The sequence below is a fragment of the Polypterus senegalus genome, chromosome 14 (assembly GCF_016835505.1).
Source record: "Polypterus senegalus isolate Bchr_013 chromosome 14, ASM1683550v1, whole genome shotgun sequence".
Lineage (NCBI taxonomy): Eukaryota > Metazoa > Chordata > Cladistia > Polypteriformes > Polypteridae > Polypterus > Polypterus senegalus.
In genome coordinates, this window is record NC_053167.1 from 41,381,583 (window position 1) to 41,407,121 (window position 25,539).

The window sequence follows — 25,539 nt, forward strand, 5'->3', positions numbered from 1 at the left end:
AATCATAATTTTATTTCATTAGAGTTTTAATTTTTCTTTACTTTTTGTGTTTGGATTTGATTTACATGTGATTGTGGGGTAAAGATTACGGTTACGTTCTTTTCCGCTTTATATTTATTTATTCTGTTTGGAAAGTTCTGAAAGACAAAACATGCCTTTTGCAAAAGTGTGTGAGGATTGTCCCCTCTATGTATGTTATACCACCTTGAATATGATAGTTTGGTTATTTTTATTGTGAAATTTGCATATTCTTAAAAAAAAAACACTGTAATGTAATTGATAAAGTCTCCTAAACATTTTAATTAAATCACACATTTTGTTAATGCAATTTCTCAGGATTGTCAGTGTTTTGAATAATGGATGATGATCAATCTGGCAGTGGTATCACAAATTTTACCTGAATAATAATTCTTGTCGTTGAATATATGAACACCTTTCAAAAACACATTCAATCAATTGTACACAGGTGAAAATTATTTGCATATTAAATTCTGATGCTAATTTAATAATAGATTTGTTACAGTATGCTATTTAAATTATTTTCTTATTTTTGATTCTTGCAACAATAGACTACAGTGGAAAGGAGTTACAATATAGGAAACAACATTTGCATCCATTTCCTTTTTTATACAGCATACACGTGTTCAGTAGCCATGATAAATTTTAGTGCAAAGGATAGAATACCTTAGAACATTAGGACTGTGACGAGAGCAGAACATTGAGCCCAACAAATCCTATTAACCTAGATGGTCCAAAATAACTTCCAAAGTTTCTAAAGTCCTACTCTCCACCACACTGTTTGGTTAATAATTCAATGTGTCTATGGTTCTTTAAATAAAGACACACTTACTAACTTTTGTGCAAAACTTGCTGTAAACGTTTCCAACAGTGTTCCCTTGTTCTTGTTGAAGAATTAATTTTTAAGAAACAGCTGTAATTCCATGTATGAATTCCCATCATAATCTTAAACACTAAACAATCAAGTCTCATGTTAATCTCTGCTTACTTAAACTGAAAAGGTTCAACTCCTTCAATCTTTCCTCATAGATCATATTTCTCAGTCCCAGACTCGGCCTAGTCGTTCTCCTTTCACCTTTCTCTAGCGTTGCTACGTCTTTTTTGTAATAGGGAAACCAAGACGCTATCCAGTGCTCCAGGTGAGGCCTCACTAGTGAGTTATACAGGGTGATCCAGATCTAATTCTGCAGATCCAGATCGTCTGGATGACTTTGATTTATGCGAGGACGATTCCAGTTCGGCGCAAAGATGATTCTTCATGTCGTCAGTTCGCACATTTCTCGATGGGCTGGGATTTTTCAGGTGATTTTCTATGTAATAAACTTAATTAGTTATAGCGTAATGAAAATTGCATAATTAGATCTGGACGACCCTATATAATTTACGCATACCCTTAATTTGGGCATAATATACCTTGACTTGTACTGCACACACTGTCAAATAACATCCTTTTAGCTTTCTTGAGTGCTTTGGTACACTGAGAAATTCTTTCTCATACAAAAAAATTAGTGAGTCATGATATTTACAAAAAGTACTGTTACTCGCAATTTACACATCCACCTGCATTACTCAAAATTACCCAAGGTGAGTTAAGCGCTGAAGCTCTGATGTATTCTTTAAATGATATAGGTAATACTTTAGAAAAAAATGTCTTCTGTAAAACACAGACAGACAACCCATTTATACTGGTTTCCATTCTATTCTGAAAGCAGTGATTGCAACATTTATTTCCACAACACAATTTCCTACAAAACATGTAGCTCAAAGTGCTTTCTTTATAAGATATTAAAGAAAAAAAAACAGCAAGTAAATTGTAAAATGATAAATTGAAATAAATAGGTATATGAATGAATAAATAAATGAAATACCAAAAATAATAAATAAAAATAAGTCAATAATACTTAAATCTACTCTCTATATATAAAATCCTAAGCCTAAAAGTGCAACGGTTTTATGTGATTTTTTTTCTCACGCTTATTTTAAAACCATACATATACAGTACATGTTTGGTATTATTCTTTTCAGAATTTATCAAACTTTAATGTGATGTTGTTAAATTTTCAGATTCTTATTCCACTTTTAAACTATAAACTAAAAAATTTCAAGAACTCACTTCCCACGAGAAAAGACTTTGTGCCAAAAGATTTAACCACGCCCGAAATAAAAGACAATGAGTAGGACAGCTGCTGTACGGGCTTTTAAATGTTCGAAGTGCCACACGAGATATACGTCACACGGCATGGCAGCAGCTGATCGAGCAAAGATGAGGTAAAAAACTGTTTCCCATTGTATCACCGTTTAAGTGGGGGTTTCGGAGGAGCGACCGCGTCTCCTTGGGGTGCATTCAGCCCATCTCTTCACAGCGCGAGTGGCAGAGACGTGAAGTGGCTGGCGCATAGCGCAGGCTGGGGGGGTTGGTGAGCGAAGTGAGCAGGGGGGAACTCCCTAGTAATACATATAAACAAGAAACATATAAAGTAAGGAGGGTCCTTAATTATTGATTAAATTCCTAAAGTCTGTAATGATTATATTGTTAAGTCCGATGCTATGATCAACTGGCCATTAAGGACTGAAAATAAATATTTCAAGTGTAATATGCGGAATAAAATAAATCTGTTACTGTTCCCAGGCTAAATGACTGCCTAGTCCCACTGGACATTCAACTAAACATAAATGTGCTTAAGTAGATCCTTATGGTTTTTTTGCTTCATCCTAGGAGATCCGATGGGTCTCAATGACAGTCAGAGTATGCCCATTTCATCCAACTTCAAAGGTAGCTACATAGTAAGTACTTCAGTTAGATGGATTTCAAGGCCAGAAAACAACCTGAATGAAATATCTGATACTACCATCATAGCCTCTAGTCCCCATGACTCTATTTCTATGTTCAGATAGTTAAGAATTCTGATGAATGGATGGATCGCTCAGTTTACTTTTTTATGGTTTAAATTAATAATTTGATGACTTAGTATTGCTCCAGTTCTGTTAATGATACATTTCTCATTTGTTTCTTCTAATTGTCTACCCCCATCCTTTATTTAATAATATTAATTTTTAGTCTGTATAACTAAATTTCACAGAAAAATAAAACATATTCACTCACAATAAACACACAATTGTCTTTATTAAATAAAAAAAAAATTGATACTCAAAACAATGCTGCCTTGGATGCCTTAGTTGTTTTTGTGCAGTTTCTCTTAATTAATGAAGTTTTCTTGATATATCAAGAATTAATGTGCACATACAGACACCCACAGTATGAAGAATAATAAATCAAGCTGAAGGCACTAAAATCCTTGGCAAACTATTTTTTGCAGGGCTCGACTTTAATTTGTCAAACAAATTGACAGTATCATCTTGACAAAATTTCTGCTTCTGTTTCATATTAACTAGTAATAGCACATAAATACTGAATGCATTTCATAACATCTTAGCAACATTTTCTTAAGCTTGGAAGTTTGTAACACGATTACATTTTCTATAAAGCATTTTCAGCTTAGGCAAGTGTAGCAACATTCAAAAAGCTAAGCTTTTATAAGACATGAATCAACATGCAGGAATCAGATTTTTAAAAATGCAGTGATTACCAATTTTTTGAGGCACACTTTACTCTTATAATATTCTTCCAAGTACAATTTAAGAACAATAGTGATTCAATGTCTTATTAAACACTCTTAACTGGATTTTACAAAATAATTTTTCTTCAATAATAAAACACAGTAAAATACAGATCTGAATTTTGAGTCTAATTGTAATACATTATCTTCATAAATACACTTTTTATAGAGGAAAACATACATTTACAATAAAGATTTTGTTTTGAGTATTTTGTTTCACATGTACATTTTCATATATACAGTACTGACTGCCTAAACAGTTTAAGATCGTACACTGTTTACTGAAGGGTGTTCTGCTTGTTTGCACTATGTCTCTGGCACTTAATGATGATTTTGTTGTCATTGTATATACAGTACTAGATTTACAGGAATAGAGATGAGTAGTATTTTGTTCAAAGAGCTGTTATCTGGGTAAGCTCAACATGTGAACTGCCTGGTTTTGGTTGATTAGTGTTAACAAGAGGTAATTCCACGCCTAGTCATGTTGGATTGCTAGTCCCATCGGTGTTCTTGCAGTTGTAAGCCACTTCTTTGGCAATACTACGCATTCTGTTCGACTGTTGTAGCTCTGTTCTGAAAGTTGAAGGGTAGCAAAATTCTTTAAAGCATCGTTTGAAATTTTCATCTAGGAATGCATATAAAACTGGGTTAAGACTACTGTTGACATATCCCAGAGCAATGCAGAAGTGCATCAGTGCCACTGTGACTCCATTGTCAAGGGTGCAACCCAAGGCCTGAACCAACACCATGATTTGAATTGGTGTCCAACAAACCACAAACACCGCTACCACCACTAGAACCATCCGAGTAATTCTACGTAGATTCCGATCCTTTTCCTTTGAACCAGAAAGCACTCTGACATTTTTTAAACGTTTCACCATCAGGCTGTAACAGACTGTAATGATAGCCACTGGAATAATGAAGGAAAACAAAAAGACACAGGTGCCAAACACTGGATCCCAGTAGCTGCGAGGATGCGGAAGAACAATTATGCACTCAATGTCTGTGGAGAAACAAATAGACATTTTTAAAATTTGCAAATGAATCTAGTCTGATGAAGGAGTTCCACTATAGGAATATTACAGTATAAAAAAGAAAGCTAAAAAAGATACCTCAGTGGACAGAAAAAAGTATTCCATCCATCCATCCATCCATTTTTCCACTTAAAATTAAAAAAATATTATCCTAAAGGTTTAAAAGTTTTAAAGCAAGACTTGAAAACTTTATTGAATAGGTGCTAAAGTAATTCTGCTCTCTATATAAAAGATTTTTATTGTTGAACCTGGATTACAAAGGGGAATGAAACATCATATGTCAATGCCAGTCTTACGTCAATGTTAAACTAGGTATACATGTATCACAGACCTTTGCTTCTATATACTGTACATATATATGAGTGTGTACACCTGATGAGCCCACAATTAGGGCGAAACATGTGTCGCGTACCCTTTACATTATTTGACAGTAAAACTATTCAACCATTCTATGATCTGCTTCTCGCAACTGAAAGAAGGCACCGTGGCGGATGTTTGCAGGCTTGCAGACCAACCACAAACGTTACCTGGTAGGTAACCACCCATACAATCAGATTGTGATTCAGACTACGAATGCCATGAATGTAACTACCCCGATCTACATACTGTCAAATAAACGAACCACACGCCATGACACAACGCAAGAGGCTTCGTCTCTAGCACTGACACCCAAGGTTCGATTCCCCAAGAGGGGTGCAGTGAGTGTGTACGCCTGATGAGCCCAGAATTAGGGCGAAACACGTTTCGCGTACTCTTTGCATTATTTGACAGTAAAACTATTCGACTATATATATATATATATATATATATATATATATATATATATATATATATATATATATATATATATATATATATATAATATACACATACATATATATATGATGTCACTCACCAGCAATATTCTAAGAAGCTGTTTCTACACAGTTTTTAAAATATCCTGTGTTTCCACCATAAAAGCATAAACCTTTTTTTATTCTATTTTCTATACTGCATGGAAAACAAAACCTTACTTGTCTGTGGAAACAAGGTAGTGAACTGCTTCATGATGCTGTCTCCCATTTCCAGGATACTGGGTTTCAGTTTTAGCTTGGTCACCATCTTTATGCAGTTTAAATGTTTGCTTATGTTTATGTGGATTATTGTCTAGGAACTCCAGTTCCTAAGTTATATTCATGATACTGTATGTTGATTGTTGACACTGATCTGGTACTGCATGATTCAGCGTGTTTTGTGATGGTCTAGTGTTACTTCAAGGATTGATTCTGGCCTTGTATTCATTGCTGCAAGAAGGGGTGCTTGCTCCCTGACAGTCTGTATTTGAGTGAACAGGATTATAAAATGAATAATGAATGAATAATTGAATTTAAAAAATATTCTTTATCACATTCTTGAAGAACAACTTTGAAAGATATGTATAATTTAAATAAATAAGTAAAAAACTACTGCATATTTTTTGTTGTGGAAATGTTTAATACTGTCATTTCTATGTACTTACCAATTAATTCTGTCTCTGTAGCACCCATCACCATTGCTGGTATGCCAATTGCAGAAGCCAATGCCCAAATGCAAATGTTGACCACTTTAGCTTTCTGAGGGGTTCGCATATCAAGTGCTTTCACTGGATGACAAACAGCAATATAACGATCCACACTCATCATGGTTAACGTGAAGGTGCTTGTAAACATATTGTAATAGTCAATTGAGATTGCAATCTTGCAGAGTATATTACCAAAGGGCCAGAAGCCAAGGAACACATCAGTGCCTTGAAAAGGTAAGGTCATAAGAACCAGAGAATCTGCAAGAGCCAAATTAAAGATGTATATGTTGGTTGCAGTTTTCATCTTAGTATATCTGTCAAATGAATGACAAAGACAGAGAATCAGTAGTTAGAGATAGAAGCAAACACAAATACAATATTGTAGTATTCTTTATTGAAAAAAGCTTTGCAATTCTTCTTGGAGAAAATCAAAATCTTATAATACTGATATACTATATACTGTAAAATAACATGATAAGGAAATACAGTGTGTTTCAAACTAAGTATAACAATATGTAAAACTGAATTAATGTATATTAGTAATTAAAGATTTTCAGAGGCTCATGCTTTTTTCATAGTCTTGTTTGTGAACCTGTCCTTTAAAATATCAGTCAGTCTATGTAGATAAAGCAAGAGTCTCCTAACTGAGCATTTTTATTAGTTCCTTTCCCAAAAGGTATGTAATCAAAAGAATGGATTAGCTTCTAGACGGTCACATTTGAAGTGGTTCTAATCAGATTAATTTTTAAGTGAATGGCAGTGAAAATTGTAGAATTTCATTAGGGTCAAAACATAAAAAATACTATTGTCATAATCTTTGTTACACAGAGATTTTTTCATATGTTCATCACCAAAATCTTAAGTACAAACCCAAAGTAAACACCAAAATCTTTCCCCAAAAGTATTTTTGCCAACTGCTCAAGCAATGCTCTCCTAAAGGTTTGCCTTCACCAAGTAAAGTTTGGATAGTCTGAGGTGAAGGGCACAACCATCTGATGTCATGGATCACATGAGCAATCATATAGTATCATAGCAACCAAGCACTCTAAAATAGTTTTGGCCATAGAAACAAATACACAAAATGGCAGCACAATGACATCACTACAGTAATGATAAAAATAATAGCAAATGGCAGTAAAAATGAATAGCAAATTGAAACAAAATGCAATAAATTAGCAGTACATTCCTTACACAGACCATTTACTGTATGTGCTGTCATTGTGTACAGTCTAATAACTGTTTAATGGCACAGAGTTACTTCAGAGAGACAGACAATAATGTGATTTACAGTATACATTTTAAAAGAAAAAATCTTTTTAGAAAACATGTGAAGTGTGTAGCAGTTACAATGACAATCTTTTTTAGAACTATTCATGAGAGAAATATTCTTGAAATGAAACAAACTTTTACTGTTTTCTGTTTATTATTATCATGACCATTGTTATTTGTCTATTTATGGCCCTGCTGTCACTGTGGTTATAATCCCCTTTTCTTAGATACCAGCATGGTATCAGTCTTCTTATTTGGGTCCTCAGTTTAAGTACCCCTGATTTAGGCAGCCATCAAAATGCTCTGTGAAACATACCTGGAAGAACAGTTTGATTATCAGCCTTTTTGATGAATAAAGCAGAATTTAAATGAAGAGTGCAAATGTACCAATCTAGCTCCCAAGTTTTGAGTCCTCTGTTGGTCAGTATTTGTATCGACTTCAGATATTCTTCAAATGGCTGTGATAGTGTTTTTTATCTAAATTCATTTTTTCTGTCTTACATTTTAGGTTAATTGGCAGCTCTGTATTGGCCTCATATGGGTCCTGCAATGATTCTGTCCCAATGCCAGTTTTGGCAGAATAGGTTTATGTTCCTAATTTAAATGTTTCTGTGCTCAATACTCCTAAGATTTAAATAAAAAAACTATAGGAAATCATTACCTACAGTGTATTCTAAAATGCAAAAATGCCTATAAATGTAAATGCCAATTTTTGATCTTTTAGCACATAGCTTATCACAAGACTATAAAAATTGATTTTGCTTGAGAATAGATATTTTTATATTTGTAGCTGCAAATAGTCAATCGTAACTTTTGTGTCTGTGCTTATTTTTAGATATGACAGAAAGAAGTGCTTGATGGGAGTATAATTGCCACCTTGCAGGAAAGAAATGAGAACACAAAGATCTACAGAAAAGTATTCCTGTATATGTAAGAACATTCTCACATGCTACCTCTACTTGTATATGTGGCAAATACCTTTTTTATATGAAATAAATCTTTAATCCCAGTACATTGATTTACACAAATACTAAATTGTAATGTCATTTTTATATAAAATAAATCTTTGATCCCAATACATTGATTTACACAAATACTAAATTGTTACACTTACAAAGTACCATTAATGTTTTTTAATTATTGATTTAGAGGACTACACAAATTACAAAACTTTATATAATTCCACATTTAGAGTATGAACGCAGAACTATTTAAAATGTTACAAGCATTACTTGTATAATACACTAATAGTAAATTTTATAAAATGCTAATCAGAATAAGCTCACAGAATGTATTGTTACCACTCACAGAGGAAGGACACATGCCAGACCATTTTACTGGTTAACCTGGTTAGCTGGTTAAAAGCAGCTGCCTACTGATTTCTGATGTTTTGGTCTACACAGCCAGCCAGCGCCAGCCACTATATATATTTTTTTTTTGTACCATTAAAATTGGAGAAACATACATAGACTCACATGGCTCAATGATTCCTGCTTCCTGCAGTATAAGCAGTATCTTGTTGGCCGCTTTCTGCCTAGTCAGTGAGATGCAGCGGTGATGCTATTGAATATGGTATACCCTTCCTGCCTTTATAGCATGCTGAACCAGGTGGGTCCCCTCTACATTGTCAGCAGGGGTACAAAGCGGTCTTGAAACTCCCACAGCAGAACCCACAGCTGGTTTTACTGGTAAAGGGTCAGCTCTGCTTTATCAGACGACTCTGTCACACAGGGATGTAGGACAGTAGCTTGGATGTGGTTGTACTGCTCAGGCAACAACAACATTTTGGACATTGTTATAGCCCAGCAAAAGAAGGGCTGGTCCTTCCGCAAAACTCAAAGTCCCCTTTTTCAGGTCAAGGCAGGCACCCACTAGGCAAAGAAAATGCATCCTTAACAGAAGCCACCCTTACAGCAAAAGACTTTCTTTGCCTTGTGACCACTATATCCACTGTAGTCTGCCCCAACGTGGGTGTTGTTTCACCAATGGCTGTATTGAACCCCACACTGGTCATATTTCATTGCACCCTTTCTCTCAGGACATCTAGGTGAACTATGGTGGCAGTAGCACCCATGTCAACTAGGGCTTCACAGATGTGCCCACAAACCACGTGTGTATACAGTATAACAATACTGTAAGTGCCTTTGCCTAACAGGCCAATGGGCACATGGGTCTATTTCTCTGTGCTGCATCCATGTGTAATGGTTGAGGAATGGCTTTGCCCCACCTACACAGGCCCTGGCTCATTCCCAGTGCTGGCATAACCTCTCATTTTTTTCCTATAAGCACAAGAGCACTGGATGAGGAATGGATTCTGGTGGGTTGGGGGGTTCTTTCAAATTGAGTGCTGGAATTTTCCTGAATGAGGTAATGATGCTGATGTAACCACTTGATCTGGTCCTACCCCCTCTGTCCAAGTCTAATGGGTTAAAACAGAAAGCACCACTTCCTTATGTTTAGCTGCCCTATGTGATGGGTATTTTTCCAGCAGCAATTGATTTGCTTCCAGTGCCTGTTGCACAGCTTTTTCTAAAATGGCTGGTCTGGCAAACTGAACCTGCTGCCATAATGCTGAAGGAGTCTGGCCCCTAATAAAAGCCTCCATAACTAGATCTTCATGTAGACATCAGTCTCTGGTAGCCTCTATGGCCCAGAGAGAGGACATCAGCTGCAAACGTTTCTGAGCTTTCAGTGAATTTCTGAGCCTGTTCCCCCAGCTGTTGTAGTGCTGCTTCACCACACCACTAAACACTCATAACTAGTGGCTCATTTTCCTTGAAAATTGTCAGAGCAGGCAGTTGGTTTCTCTCTAAAGCAGAAGTAGGCTGCAGCCTTCATACATTTGCCAGTGACAACATCTTAAATCTAATATAATAAGCCTCCCAGGTTCTGCCCCAATCATAGCACCCTTTCTTCAGTGCTGGCCCACTAGTTGAACACGTTGTGAAAGCTAATGGCCTCTCTGTTTCACTTACAGCTTCAACTAAATGGGATGACAGCCTTTTTTTTATCTTTCTCTAGATATTCAGGAAGAGCAGTAAAACCCTGACAGCCATCACAGTGCCTCAGCTAAAATGCTACATCTTCAGTAACACAAGCAAGTCTCTCACCATACTCCTCTTACCATCTGTCTGTCTATCATCTGCATGAACTGTTTTGTAAATTCCATTCAGCTCAATACTTTTGGTATCCAACGTCATGGCACATGCTCATCCTGACTTTTGACTGACTGCAACCTGGAGACAATGCTGCTACCACATACTTCTCCTCTCTCTTAACTATTAGATTATACTTTATTTGTCCCCAAGAAGATATTAAAATTTTACAGGAGCCAAAACTAAAGGAAAAACAAACAATATTTCCCTAAACACACATAAAAACTTCTAGCTTGGATAACAGAGAGCTTCAGCTGTCAATAACAGGCTTATACAGTATGTAGCAGTTGGATGGGATCAGACCTGCTCAGATTATATCACAGGGTTATATATGAAGTCATTAATATTTGAATACTGTAGATCAGGTCCAGGTTGTAGTTTCCATGAATGGAACATGCCAAATAGACAGTGACAAATTCATTTGGCGTTTCAGTGTCTTGCTTGCACATTTTAGTTTTAATTATACTGTTCTACCTTTTTCAACATTGCACATTCTCAAAAGTCTCCAGTCCCCCTCCTGCTTTTCCACTCAGTCTGATGAAACTTGTCTAGCATTAAAAAATCATCTGAAATAGGAGGTATAAGCTGGTTCTCTGCAGTACCCAAATATCATAATATCTGAACTTGCTATAACTCACAATGAGCTCCTGAACAGTCTGAAGTGCAACCTGGTGGATGGACCGAAACATAATGTCCCAGAGGTGTTCTATTGCATTTAGCTCAGGCGAGCGTGGGGGCCAGTCAATGGCCTTCATCCTCATCCTTCCTCCTGAAGGAACTGCCTGCATACCCTCGCCACATGAGGCCAGGCATTGTCATGCACCAGGAGGAATCCAGGACTGCACCAGCATAGGGCCTGACAAAGGGTCCAAGGATTTCATCTCGATACCTAATGGGAGTCAAAGTGCCGTTGTTTAGCCTGTAGAGGTCTGGGCGTCCCTACATAGATATGCCTCACCAGACCATCACTGACCCATCACCAAACCGATGTTACAGCCAAATTTTCTCATTTGCTTCTCCAGACCCTTTCATGCCTGTCACATATGCTCAGGGTGAACCTGCTCACATCTGTGAAAACCACAGGGTGCCAATGATGGACTTGCCAATTCTGGCATTCTATGTCAAATGCCAATCAAGCTCCATATATTTAAATGAAATACACATATCTTTAAATGATTTAATGATATCTTTAAATGACTTCCAGTGTATTTAAATGAATTACAAATATTTTGAAATGAATTACAGATATCTTTAAATGAGCACTTGTGTACTTAAAGATATCTTTAAATAATTTACAGATATCTTTAAATAAACGCTCCAATATTTAAATCATTTAGAGATCTCTTTAAGTGCCACAAGTATTCATTTAAATAATTCTCCAAATCTTTTCAAGATATCCGTAAATCATTTACAGATACCTTGAAGTGCGTTAAAGATAGCTTAATTAGAGATGAATTTCAAGATATCTTTAAATCGTTTCCAGATATCTTCAAATATTTAACAGATATCTTAAAATGAGTTTAATATATCTGGAAATATTTAAAGATATCTTGAAATATTTAGAGATATTGCTAAACGATAATTTGGCTTATCATAAATCCATCCATCCATTATCCAACCTGCTATATCCTAACCACAGGGTCACGGGGGTCTGCCGGAGCCAATCCCAGCCAACACGGGGCGCAAGGCAGGAAACAATCTCCAGGCAGGGTGCCAGCCCATCACAGCTTATCATAAATCTTACCATATATTACTGTATTGATCCACATCTTGAGATTGCACGCATATAGCAAAACAGCATATCCATATTTTAACAAAATATAAGCAAAAAGCAAATAATTGTTCTAAGATCCCACCATTTTAAAAGGAGATTGTGTAATTTGCTGTGCCACTTGTCTCCTTCCACTGCATCTTACATGACCGGGAGTGGGGATTCACCTCATAAAGTCATTAGCAAATGCTATTATGGACACTGAATTCTGGTGTCCGGTGTAAATTGCTGTCTCTGTTCTGAGAATAACAAGGCAATAATAACTGAAAAAGGCACACTTATGATTACTAAAATTCTTTCACTATGTGGAAGCTTATTTGACCCCTCAGCCCTCGGTTGTTATTTCTGCCTTACAGTGCCAGGGTCTCCATGAGTTTTGCATGTTCTCTCTATGTATTTACGGATTGATTGTTATTTGTACAAAGTCTAATAAAACTCTCATGTGCTCTTTTCACTATGTTGCCACTCAATATGAATTTCTCTCTGTATACTTTGTAAAACAACAACTCGGAATATAATGAGCAAAATGTGATTAGGAAAAAAGAATCATGGTATAAGCGCACATCTATCTGTTATTACAAGACATGGCAGAACATTACTGTTGGAAAAATAATATTACAGAGGCAAAAGTGGCATTATTAACAGAATATGTCTTCGTATTGGGGGCTTGTTGGGTCCTCATAACTCGACCCACAATGTACACTGTGAGCAGAAAAGGAAAATGGAATACATTTCTAGCTTCTTTTCATTATCACAATGATGCATTATATATGTGAAAGGTATATTTTCTTAAATAGAAACATTTGATGCTTGAAAATGCATTTATTTGATATGTTTTAAGGTTTTTGTTTTCCTGGTGTACCTGTGCCCTTTGTGGGCAAGATATTTTTTTAAATTTATGGTAAGTGCCAGATTCTGGAACATAATTTCTCTTAGTAGAACATTTTTGATAAAAAAATAATAATTAGGAATAATGTTTGTCTGATAAACTTACTGTGTAATTTTTAAATTAACAGTAGAGTAAAAAGAACAGTAATTTAAAGAAACTGAGTATATATAAGATGTGAAGACTCAATGATAAATGTGTGACAAACATAGCCCTCAAATATAGAATGGATTCAGTAAAAGTAAAAAATCAAGGCCTTGAATCATGGAAATTTTAGTATTCCTTTGTACTGAATTTCTACCCAACCATGACTTCTTTTTTGACTAAATAAAGATATAATTACTTTTCTATCATCTTTTCACAAAATATCTGAGTTACCATAAGGTTTTATAAGAGTTAGAGATTAGACATGTCAGCAATCCCTGCACAAATAGAAAAAAAATTCCATGTTAAAAAAAATATTAATTACACTATTTTAGCCATATAACCCACTGAATGATGAGGGGATGGTTTCATAAAGCAAGAGGACAGGAAAAGAAAAGTGAAAAGTTGGTGTGAAAAACTGCCATTGGACAAGATAAAGAATGAAGTTACATTTGCTTAATCGTTCCATGTTAGAAGATAATTTAGAATTTGATGTGTTTTTGGATCAGTGTCTGCTCCCAACTAAAGAGATACAGTACATGATAACAGATTATGATTAGAGATGTGAATTTTGCTGCAATAAGCATATACAATACAGTTGTTTGATCCTGATGGCTATGCCGTTAAACACTTTCTACATGAAAAATTGGGAGTTCAACATAATTTTAGGCCCTTTTAAGAGAACAAATTGTCATATCATGTGAAAAGGTATGCATACATCTAGAAGTATAATATTTGAAGCATTTCCTTGTTTGAGAATATAAGAACAGAACTTAGGTTAATGCTGTTTAAATCTGGGCAAAATTCACATTGAAATATTCCAAAGAAAGTTCTAGTTTATTGGTAATGAATAAAAGCAGTAAGACCTCAAGTTTTTCTAAGTTCTTAGGTAATTTCCAAATTATGTTTTCTTTTCAAAGAATTTAACCCGATAGAAGAATTGCATTCTGGCTTCAGAGTGCAGCACAGTTGTAAAATTACATTGCCCAGAGTAATAAATCATTTAATTCAACATATCAGGATAGTGTGAATTTCAAAACTATTATAATTATCATTTCAAAAGTAATATGGTAAATATAATATTAAGAAATTTCAATAAATTGTCATAATGCCTTGATATGTTTTTCAATATTACCCAATACGTCAGTTTCGTAAAGCACACCCAAGTTCTTCGGGATTCAGTAACTGCTCAACTCTTCCACTCTACTTTTTTAGACATCAGCTTTATTTGTTTCTGGTTTTGAAGAGTATGTGTTGAATTTTGAATTGTTTTTGGTACCTTTACATCTACTTTTATATTTGTTTCCTTCCAACAGCACTTTTGTGTTTGCTTGTGTTCATTAGGAGCTATTTGGTTAGGCAGGCGCTCATGTTTGGCCATATAGTTGAAGGTGATCAAAGCAACCTGTTTTCAAACTCACCCTTGAGACCTTCATTTCTGAAGTCATTTTTCTAGTATTAGGCTTTAGGTATTAAGGCATTTTTTTCCCCATGTCCTCTCATCTAACTTTAATCTCCCTGTTGCTGATTTCACCAAAACAAAAACAACTTTAATTTCTATAACATGTTTAATACAAAATATGCACAAAATAGTGCTTTACACTAAGACATCACGTGGACTGTCTTTAGACCCCAAAAATAAAATATATATTTTACTTCAGCACCAGCTGTATCATGTTAATAACTACACAGTACATGGTACCATGAAAGATTCAGTGACTGGTAAGATATTGAATCATATGTAGCTTAAGATCAGTGGTCTTGAGAGGTCAGGCACGTATAATCAACAGCTTGATTCAGCCTCAGGGCCTGAGTCCGCAGCCTCCTTTCTGTACACGCTGCCAGAAGCATCAGAACCAACTATAACCTGCTGCTAATAATTTAATAGGGCATCTGCAGGATTTTTTTTTCTTGACACATAGTCAGCGGGTTTTTACTTTACTTTTTGTTACTTTCTCTCCTTACATTGCTTGGATTTCTTTCATTTAAGTCTGTTGCTTGGGAGACCTTTGAATTTAATAGTTGTGACCTTGGGTACCTATTACCCAACATGGAGTCACTTGAAAGCTTTTTAGCTGAGTTGCATGTGTTATTTGACACTACTCAAATAAATCTTTCTGTAATCAGTCATCTTAACATTTGAGGCCAGGGTTTCGCTCTTTAGGGGAACACATGTTGCATTTTTAGAAATATTTTTTGGCTATACCATCCATTTAAAATTTACTTTCACTTGAGGAGGTTATTCAATTACATTTAAAATACATACCCAAATCTGATATGATTCACTCTGCTAACTAACTTTGTGTTAGTTTTTCAGAATCTCAAGAGTACACTCATGCACCTGGGGAAACCCAAAATTGCTATCCTTGTTGGTTTTCTCCATGAAAGTTTTAAACCTTTCAGACTTAAAGGATACATTGAATATATTTCAAGTCTAAGTTATTTCTTTACCAACGTGGTATATATTTGTGTGTCATATGAAATTATGTTCTAAAGTTAAGCACTTTCTATAAATACATAATATCTTCTCAACTCAGGCATTTTACAATTAAGGATTGGAGCACAAAGGAAAAGCTTAAAAACTGACCAAATATATCAATTTTTGAAGTCAAGACAGTTGTCAAGTATTTCTGTGCATCTTTTGTGTTTCTGAAGCATGTCTGTGACCATGAAAGGGATCCAGAAATAATCATTTTATCACATATTCTTGGTAATATTATTCTCGAGGTAAGGATACATTTCCTATTTACTTGTGTGAATTCTCACATAAATGCAAAAGTAAATCAAAACAGCTGATCTTCTTTTAAAATGGCTCAATCTCATATTGGTATTTTGTGTTTCAAAAATGACATGTAATGTATAAACTATTTTACAATGTGTGTGTAAACACAAGTCACAGATTGCTACTTGACAACTGTCTTGACTTGAAAAACTGGCATATTTGGTAAGTGTTTAAGCTTTTCCTCCATGCCTCCATTGCAACATAAAAAGCCAGTGCGGGTAAGGTATATTTTTTGATTTACAGCAAGTAATTAACTTTAGAATACAATTACGTATGGCAAATGCATATCCGTGTTTTTGAAGAAATAGCTAGACTTGAAAAATACCCATTGTATCTTTTAAGTCTTAAAGGTCTAAAACTTTCATGGAGAAAACCAACAAGGATAACAGATTCCATTTTACATTTTCAGTTTTGGGGTTTCCCATGTGCGAGAGTGTATATAATAACTTTGGTTTGAAAAATACCAAACTTATCCTTAAGTTATTAATATTTCACCCATTCAGCTTGAGAGTTTGAATGATTCAGTTAAAGTTAAATGTTTTTTCAGAGTAAACCATGGACAGTCCACAACCCAAAGGAAAGCGATCACACTGTACGAGGACCCGAAATCCCTGTATAAATGAAGTCTTTCCCCAAAGGAGGAGTCTTTAATGCAGGCAACATCAGTATCTCATTTGGATCAATTTAGAACAGAAATCTGCTCAGGCTCATGCAATCTTTAAGAGAAGTGCTTATGCAAACTTGGAAATTATATGATTATTATTCAATAATTATTCTGATTCCCTGAACAACATTCACCTTTTGTTCAAAAAAAAATGCTGAACAGCAGTATGTGTTCAATACAAATATGCAACTGACTGATACTTTACTCAAGTCATATCTTGAGTTGTAGTTCCTGGAGAAGCAAGTTTTTATTTGATGATTTCTGAGTACTTTCTGTAAAACAAATTATTCAGCAGAAGTGCGTTAAGAAATTCTACTTTATACCAACAGCAAAACATCTGTGTACATTCTGCTGTGTGTTCAGATTAAAGTGTGTGTATTTATTTATTTATTTCCCCCTGGGGACAAACTATCTATCTATCTATCTATCTATCTATCTATCTATCTATCTATCTATCTATCTATCTATCTATCTATCTATCTATCTATCTATCTATCTACATGACATAAAGCTCAGATGTCACAATTTCATTTCCTTGGCTTAGTCATTCCTGCTGTCAAGCTTTGGTAAGATCTCTTTCAGTTCTAGTCATCAGAAACCATATCTTTAAATATTAGAATTATTGTGATTTGCCTGTCTTTAAAGTTTTATATGAAAGCTAGATGAGTTGATTTTATTTACAGCAATTCAGAATACTTTCAAATGAAGTCATGGGATGGCCCTTTACATATGACTTACAATGTTATTGCTTACATTGCAACATGGATACAACCCCTGTTAAAAAAAGGTGTGCTTAGTTACTTTTATTTATTTGTCATAAAAACGTTTACTTGGTTTTTATCTAAATTGTGTTGGTTGCAGGAACTATTACAGATAAAAAAAAAGTTTAACATGTTTTGGCTTGATGTTAGCATTTATTTTAACAAAAGCTTAAAGTTCAATAACAGTGTGTGGGCTTGTGATATCCACTATCATTTTTAGGTACATGTCACAGTAATGCTAGTTTTTCATTCACACTTTCTCTTAATGACAGTTTTCTCTAATTCTTTGCTCTTGATAGAGAGCTATCATACTGTAATAATCACTGTAGTTGAATGGCTTGAATACATTTCATTAAGTGGTGTAAATAACACTAACACCATGACAGTTATGTAAATGCTTTTCAAATGATTTTGAAATGTCATGGACCTGTGTATAAAATTAAACTAGCAGTACAATTTCAAGAGGAATTAAAAAAAATAGCAATGTCTGAATTACTAGATTTTTTCATAGTGCTGGATCCAAAGAAATAAAGTATGAATACAAACCAAAACAATAAAGAGTCTGACTTTTAATGAGGTTTATTTCAATCGAACAAAGCTTCTTATTTGCTAGCCTATTCATCTCTTTTATCACGGCAAAATATTTGGATATAATATAAAGTATTTTACTAATTAAATAATGTTAGTGTTATCAGATTATTATCATGAAGTCTCTGCATTTTACAATAGCTGTAGGTATAGGTTTTAAATACATCAGTAATAATTAAAGATAAAATGTTGTAAATATACAGCACGATGAGTTGCAATGTTTATTAGAAAATAGTAGAAGTAGTAGAAAATTAGTAAATAATGTTATGCATACTTTGCATGTACTACATATCATGCTTTATAAAGCTGATCATTACAGTGCTATACACAGCAGAACGAGAGTAAAGTTTATTGTTGTGGTCAGCACTTCTGCTTCCCAGCTCCAGAGATGTGGTTCATATTTGACCTCAAATCTTTGTGAGTTATTTCTGAAGGTATTCTGGTTTTCCTGATAATGCTGTACTAGGCTTTGACTTTAAATAGTGAAGGATTTAGCAATTTCAAATAATAATACATTGAAATAAAGTAACAGTTTAATTTGACCATATAATAGAACCTGTAGAGTTGGCAAATACAAGTAAATTAAAAATAATGTGTTTAAAACACAAAAGAGGGTGTGTCTTTAACACATGATCTGAATGGGCCTACACACTGGGCTACACATACAGACGTAGGCAGTTTGATGGAATGGGGGTGCCACCTAGCCCCAAACCCTGGACACAACCAACACAAATACACTCATGGGTTCAAAGCACAGGTTTTTATTATCAAATACCTCACAAAGGAGTCTTCTAAAGCTGCACAAGCACAACTATGATTAAATTATTCTTCCTTCCTTCCGTCCTTCTCTTTTCTCTCTCTCTCTCTATCTGCCTGTCCACCCCTCTCCAGCAAGTGTTGCCTTCCTTCCTCCAAACTCTGACTCGACTGGAGGAGGCTAGATGGCTTCTTTATATGTTGGACAGGAGTACTTCCAGTGCCAAGAAATAGCCTAATGGAAGCACTTTTGGTCACGCAGAAACAATGAAAAACTTAAATCTTGATGCCCTGCAAAACCAATTGGCAACACACATGGGACCCAGCAGGGCTGACTCACAGCAACTGCAACCCCCATCATGCCCTGCGGGTCCCCATATGGTTACTGAGGTCCTGAGATGCTGACATCTACCAGATAAAGGATACACAAATTCTGAATTAGGAGTCTTCCCCCATTGCCTGTTCGTTTTGCCCTCCCACCTGGGTAAGGGTCCTACACCCATTCTGGTCAGAGTGCCAGTTCATCTCTGTCCTTCTATTATAGTTCCCTTCTTAGGAAGGGTCCCATTTTTCTTCTGGGCAGGTTGCTGGATAATCCTGCCTGGTGCTTACAGCAGAATTTTTTACACAATAGGAGCAATGTAATATTCACTGAAAAAATTACTGCAGAAGGACACATACTAAATATACACAGAATGGAGTGTTGGAATAAACAGGTTTCTCAATGAGTATCAGAATTTTAGAGATATTGTAATATCGCATAGGAAGTCTGTGTAGTCAACCTAGTTGTGGGCCCACATGCTTATAACATTGAATCAATCTTCGAAGAGTAGCCTTAAATAAGTACATTATAAAAAAAATTATGAAAAATATAAATACTACTGATATCCGAGACAGCTACTACATTTTAAATGTACAGTATGTAGCTGAAAAACCAAATAGGAAACAAACTGTGTGAAGGAGTTATTAATGCAAAAGGTACTTTTTTTCCTAATGACTGTGTTTGACAAAGATATAAGAATTTAATATGCACAGTAAGCTCATAGTCATTAAAAAGGACAACTTCTATGCAGTGCAGCATCAGATACTATGATTAACAAATTTATAAATAGGTGGTCTGGAGTATGTGGAGCATTAGCGTGGAAATCAAAAATTCAATCCAATACCATTGTATTTTTAGATGCGCTTTCATATAATGCAAAAAACACCCACTGATGCTGTCATGTCTGTTACTCTGGCCAAACTAAACAACACAGCCCCAGTGCATCAATTTTGTACAAATTATTCTTCATGGTATGTGTTAGGGAAGTTCAGTTCTCCTTGGGCTATCTCACACACATTAAAAAGCAGTGACGCATTTATAAACTATATTGTAAAACAGAAACATTTTGTGTCACTTCAATTAAGTTACTGTTAAATTGACCTTAGGGGTATTTATTTCAGAATGTAATTTTTCTTCTATTACTCATACAATAGGTGCACCTGACAACAAACAAATCATCAATACAAGTTAGTGAAACAGGAGCAAACACACCATCACATTGACAATTTGTTCCTGACGCTACCTGCTGATTGAAAATGTAACATGATGTTCATGTTTGTAAAAATAAAAACTGCAAGCAACCTAAATTATGTAGAAATGAACAGAAAAATAAACAAACTCTGTAAATATGACGTGTTATGAATAATCATCTGCAGATGTGTTTTTTGACACTATACATTGACAGTTTTCTAATGTCAGAGATGACTCCTGGTTGGTAAATGACATGGAAATGAAAGAGAAAAAGGAATCCGCATTTGGTAGAGTTTTGTTAAAGGTAATCTGTAAGGTGCCTTATCCTACAAGTGAGTGGTCCTAGAGGTCCGCTAAGAGGTTAGCATATTTTCACCTGTGCAGACTATGTCATCAAAAATACGGTATGTCACCTAGCATAGATGGAACCTCCACTTTCTACAGTAGTCAGAAAATAGCTAGGAAATATCCTGAGATGCCTGGTCATGAAAAAAGGGTCAGGGTGCAGTAGTCTCAGGGCTGCAAAATGACATTAGTATTTTTGAGACTTTGTGTACCTACCATTGACCTACAAAAAAATTTGGGAACTTCATTTAAACACACCTGTTAATACAAAATTGAGTCTATGTTCTAAAAGTTAGATCTAAAGGTGATCTTGGATAAAGGATCAGTTACTCTCTCTTCTGTTTCTTTTTCCGGTTTCTTTGTGGTGGCAGCCTGCGCCACCACCACCTACTCAAAGCATCATGATGCACCAACATTGATGGACTGAAAGCCAGAAGTCTACGTGACCATCATCATCAGGTCCTTCCATGAAAACCCTAAATACAAAGAGGACTGTTTGACTTATGTTAGGTAGATTGCCCAGAGGGGACTGGGCGGTCTCTTGGTCTGGAACCCCTACAGATTTTATTTTTTTCTCCAGCCTTTGGAGGTTTTTTTTTTGTTTTTTTCTGTCCACCCTGGACATCGGACCATACTCTTATTCTATGTTAATTAATGTTGACTTATGTTTATTTTTTATTGTGTCTTCTATTTTTCTATTCATTTTGTAAAGCACTTTGAGCTACATTTTTTTTGTATGAATATGTGCTATATAAATAAATGTTGATTGATTGATTGATTGATTGCAGGGAGGAAAAGAAACCAGAATAACCTTCATTTAAGCATGGTGCACTGATGTAAACATCTATAAATCATTGGTTGCTGGTTCAGTACATACCACTAACCCATTTTGTCAACTTAAGGAAGTCATTAAACCTGCCAGTGCTCCAATTACATAGTTATCTATCTGCAATGTGAACTGTTAAAACATTGTGCATAAAAAAGGTTTCTTATAAAAGAAGATTTATCAGTGGTTCAACCATTTTTTGCGGGGCTTTGAAAATGTTCCTGATATGTGGATTAAACAGAACTCTTTAATGTATAGAAGGCAACCGAGCAGGACACTAACACATCAAGAAAACCTCCTTAAGCCTGTATTATTCTTTTAAAATCAAGAACCAAAGGTCTGACAAACCTCTTATCATATGTTCCATGGTTATTTTTACATCCTGTTATGGACTGAAATAAATAAAGGATCTTTCTGGACATTCCATGTAGCTGTGAAGAATCTACTTGTCACCTTTCTTTTTAAGAGTGTACTTCTTTTCGTTTTTTAGCAGGAAAAGCAAGTTAACAAGTAAGAAAATTAAAAGGTTGAAGAAGAAACATTTACATACTTCTCTGTGTTAAATGATATCATAAAATACACGTCTTTAAAGCGTTCGTTAGTAAAATGCTTTACACGTTTAAATTTGTATACGATGCAAAACTAAGTTGTGTGATTTAGCAAAATGAAATGGTTTCTGGATGGGAAATTGGTCGATGCTAGAAAGCACCGTGGTTTTCTACTTTCTAAATGTGTAAAACTTACTATGTATTGTTTAGCAGATGAAACATTAAATTTTTCAACGTTTTGATAGATCTTTAGTGCTTAGGTATTCAGATGTTGCTACTTACTGAAAACGCCATTGTGCCATTATAGTTCCCTTCAGCTGGTAATTGACCATGTTTTAACATAGAGTAACTTAGCATCAAATTCTCAAACTCGCTTAATCCTCTCCAGGATGCTATGATATGAAACTATACACGGAATATATGTACATCTACAAAGAAATAAAACTAGATAGCACTTGCACTATTTATTGTTAAACATTTTCTGTTCTCCACTAATTGTCATTACTCCTTCTCTCCAAGAGAGGGTGCAAGAGCTCTTATGTAAATAAACACAACTATACGGTTGCTATATTGAAAGCAATATTTGTTAACTTCGTGTAATCATATAAATTAAAAAAACAATAAACAAAATATTACTGGCCACCTTACCTGATAATGACGTACATAACAAGACAGTTTCCAACAAGTCCGACTACACACACGATCATATAAACCACAACAATGGTAATCCTGATGCCAATGGGCAACGGTCCCTCAGTGGTGAAGTTGTAACCACTCATATTAAAATGAAACGAGGAATCATTTAGTAATCGGTTAAGGATCGGGTCTTTGAAACCGAATGGAATGTTTGGAAAATCCATCGTTCACGGGACAACCTGGTTAAGGAAAAAGCACATTTAGAAAGATTTAAGAGAGGTGCAAGAGAGAAAGGGGCGACCCTATTCATATTATTTTTATTAATGCAATTTTCTCCTGCAACAGGGGATCGTATTGTATTAAAATGAAGATTAAATAATACCTGCCGTAAGTGCATTGATTTAAATGCAAATAATTACCGATGTGAAATATTTTAAATACAAATCATGTTAAAAAATAGCATACAGATCAAGCAGGCTGCTTGCATTTAAATATACATTCAAGAAATACACAGACACATACACACAATTATACGTAATATGTGCATAAAAAATATACAGTTTAAAATATCAGAAACCTATACGTGCCTTTCCTAATACATCTTCATACGATAAGGAATCAGTAACCTGACTATTACATACCAGTGCCGTTCCACTCCCAATAACGCCTTCTGTCAAGATGTCCTATGAAATTAGTTTTTTTTTCTTCCGTACGTCTCAATTCGAGTGATTTTTGTAGCTCTCCCTCTCTCTTTCTCTTTTTTTTTCTTTTAAGTGCACGTATGTCGCGTTTTTTTGTCAGGTTCACGGTCTGCGCAGGTTATTGTGGACCACTATAAGGAGCGAAACATTTTCCCCCTTACCAGAGGGGGAGGAGTAGATGGTTGCTGGCTGTTGGACAGTTTTCTGCAGATGATGTCTCCTTAGACAAGCCTGTGATTTTTTTTATTTGTTTACTTTTTTTTACGTCTGCAGTCCAAATGTGATTAGACTCGCACAACTGGCACATTGGTATAACGGACTCCATATTAAAATATGTTTGCACGCAGACACTTTACAGTCGCGCACGCTACAAAAAGATGCTCCTCTGCCTGTTGCTTTGGCTCTGGTTTGCTTTCTTCGGTCGCCAAGATTGCCTCATAAAGAAATAGATCTTGCTTTTATGTTTTATAGCCTATGTTTATGTATAGTATGATTTTTTTTTTTCGATGAATGTCTCTAGTTGGAAATGTTTTTTTCCAACTGTAGACAACTGTCAACGGTTTAGCACACATTCTGTTAAACTTGCAAAACTTTGTAGGATGAACCGCTCCAGAAGCAGGTATTAAAATAACTCCCATGTTGGCAAATCATTTGACGTGGGCATGAACGACGGAAAGAAGAACTGCAGATAATCTGATTGACAGTTTAACGTACAGTGGCTTGTATATGGAATATATCGACTAATCGTAGAGAAAGTGACGAGTCTGCTCTACACAGGTGACAAATAGACGAATCACAGAGCGCTGTGAGAATCACATTCTTTTAATCTCAGCTTTAAAGTTATGTTCACTTTAATGCTCTGTTTCAGATTCACTAACAATATTTTTGCTGCATGAACATGCAGTTTGTAAAGTCAAAAGCTGGGATTTAAAATAACTCTGTTTACAAATCGCTTGTAGCATTTTTTTACAGTTTATGTGAAAGTGTGTTACTTTGGCCTTTTAGTCCCCAGATGGTGCTATATTTCAAATATAATGGTGTGATCAAATTTGTTTCCTTATTTAATCACCCTGATTTTTTTAAAGCACTGAAAACAAAATTTTTTAAAAAATGTGACGTCCTCATTAATTGAAAACAGAAAGTAAACCATGGTCTAAGCAAATACGAAATAACTGTAAATATTTGTTAATCATACTAGCTTGATTTTAATCTGTTACTTTATTATTATTATTATTATAATTATTATTGGCTTTATTTTTAAGAAATGGTTTTCACTGTAATTCATTTCCTGAATGTGATAAGCACATTTTAAAACCAATTCAGTTTTTGTTATATTTTGTTTTACAGCAACTAAGATGAACAATTTATCCATTATCAATAAATTCATATAAATAAAGTTAAATACAAATAATTGCATCTTGAACTATCCATCTATTTATAAAACAGCATAAGTGTACAATTTTTCTTTACATTTTAATAAGCAGTTTTTCTTTTTAATTTACCAATCTTCCTTTGTGTTTCTAAAGAGAGCAACATTACATTACTGCTACATTTCATAAAATACTTCATTCCTGCTGAACATTTCAACAGAACTGGCAGAGTGGCAATGCAAACCACATTGGCAAAGCATTCCAATATATTCCCTCAGGTTATAAATGTCTTGCTTGCATCTTCTTACTTTCAATAGTTGTAGGTAAATAAAGAAAGCTGCATGTAAAGTGTCAGTACAAATGTGTAACAGTTCTGCCTGTAGCCAACTGTTCACTTCCATGCAGCTGAAATGATGTGACTGCCCTTCATCTTTGTTCTAGCTGCCTCAGGTTAATCATGATAAAATATTAAAAATGTCTTCCAATGCACTGATATTCAACTACACTACTATAAATAAGGTTGCTCAAAAAAGGGATTCAATTTATTTAAGTAACAAGCTAACAATGAAATCCTCAAATCAACTTAATTCAGTTCACAGTGGTACACACAGGATT

At 35.1% G+C, this 25,539-nt stretch overlaps 1 protein-coding gene across 1 annotated transcript; it reads right to left on the minus strand.

Annotated features, from left to right (window-relative positions):
- Positions 1 to 3,125: 3,125 nt before the first annotated feature.
- On the minus strand, positions 3,126 to 23,964 carry oprl1 (opiate receptor-like 1). Its single transcript, XM_039735889.1, has 4 exons — positions 23,495 to 23,964; positions 22,866 to 23,092; positions 6,168 to 6,523; positions 3,126 to 4,638 (listed from the first exon to the last, which is right to left on the minus strand). Exons 2-4 carry the CDS (start codon positions 23,075 to 23,077, stop codon positions 4,115 to 4,117), a joined length of 1,092 nt encoding a protein of 363 aa, XP_039591823.1. The 5' UTR covers positions 23,078 to 23,092; positions 23,495 to 23,964; the 3' UTR covers positions 3,126 to 4,114.
- Positions 23,965 to 25,539: the final 1,575 nt, after the last annotated feature.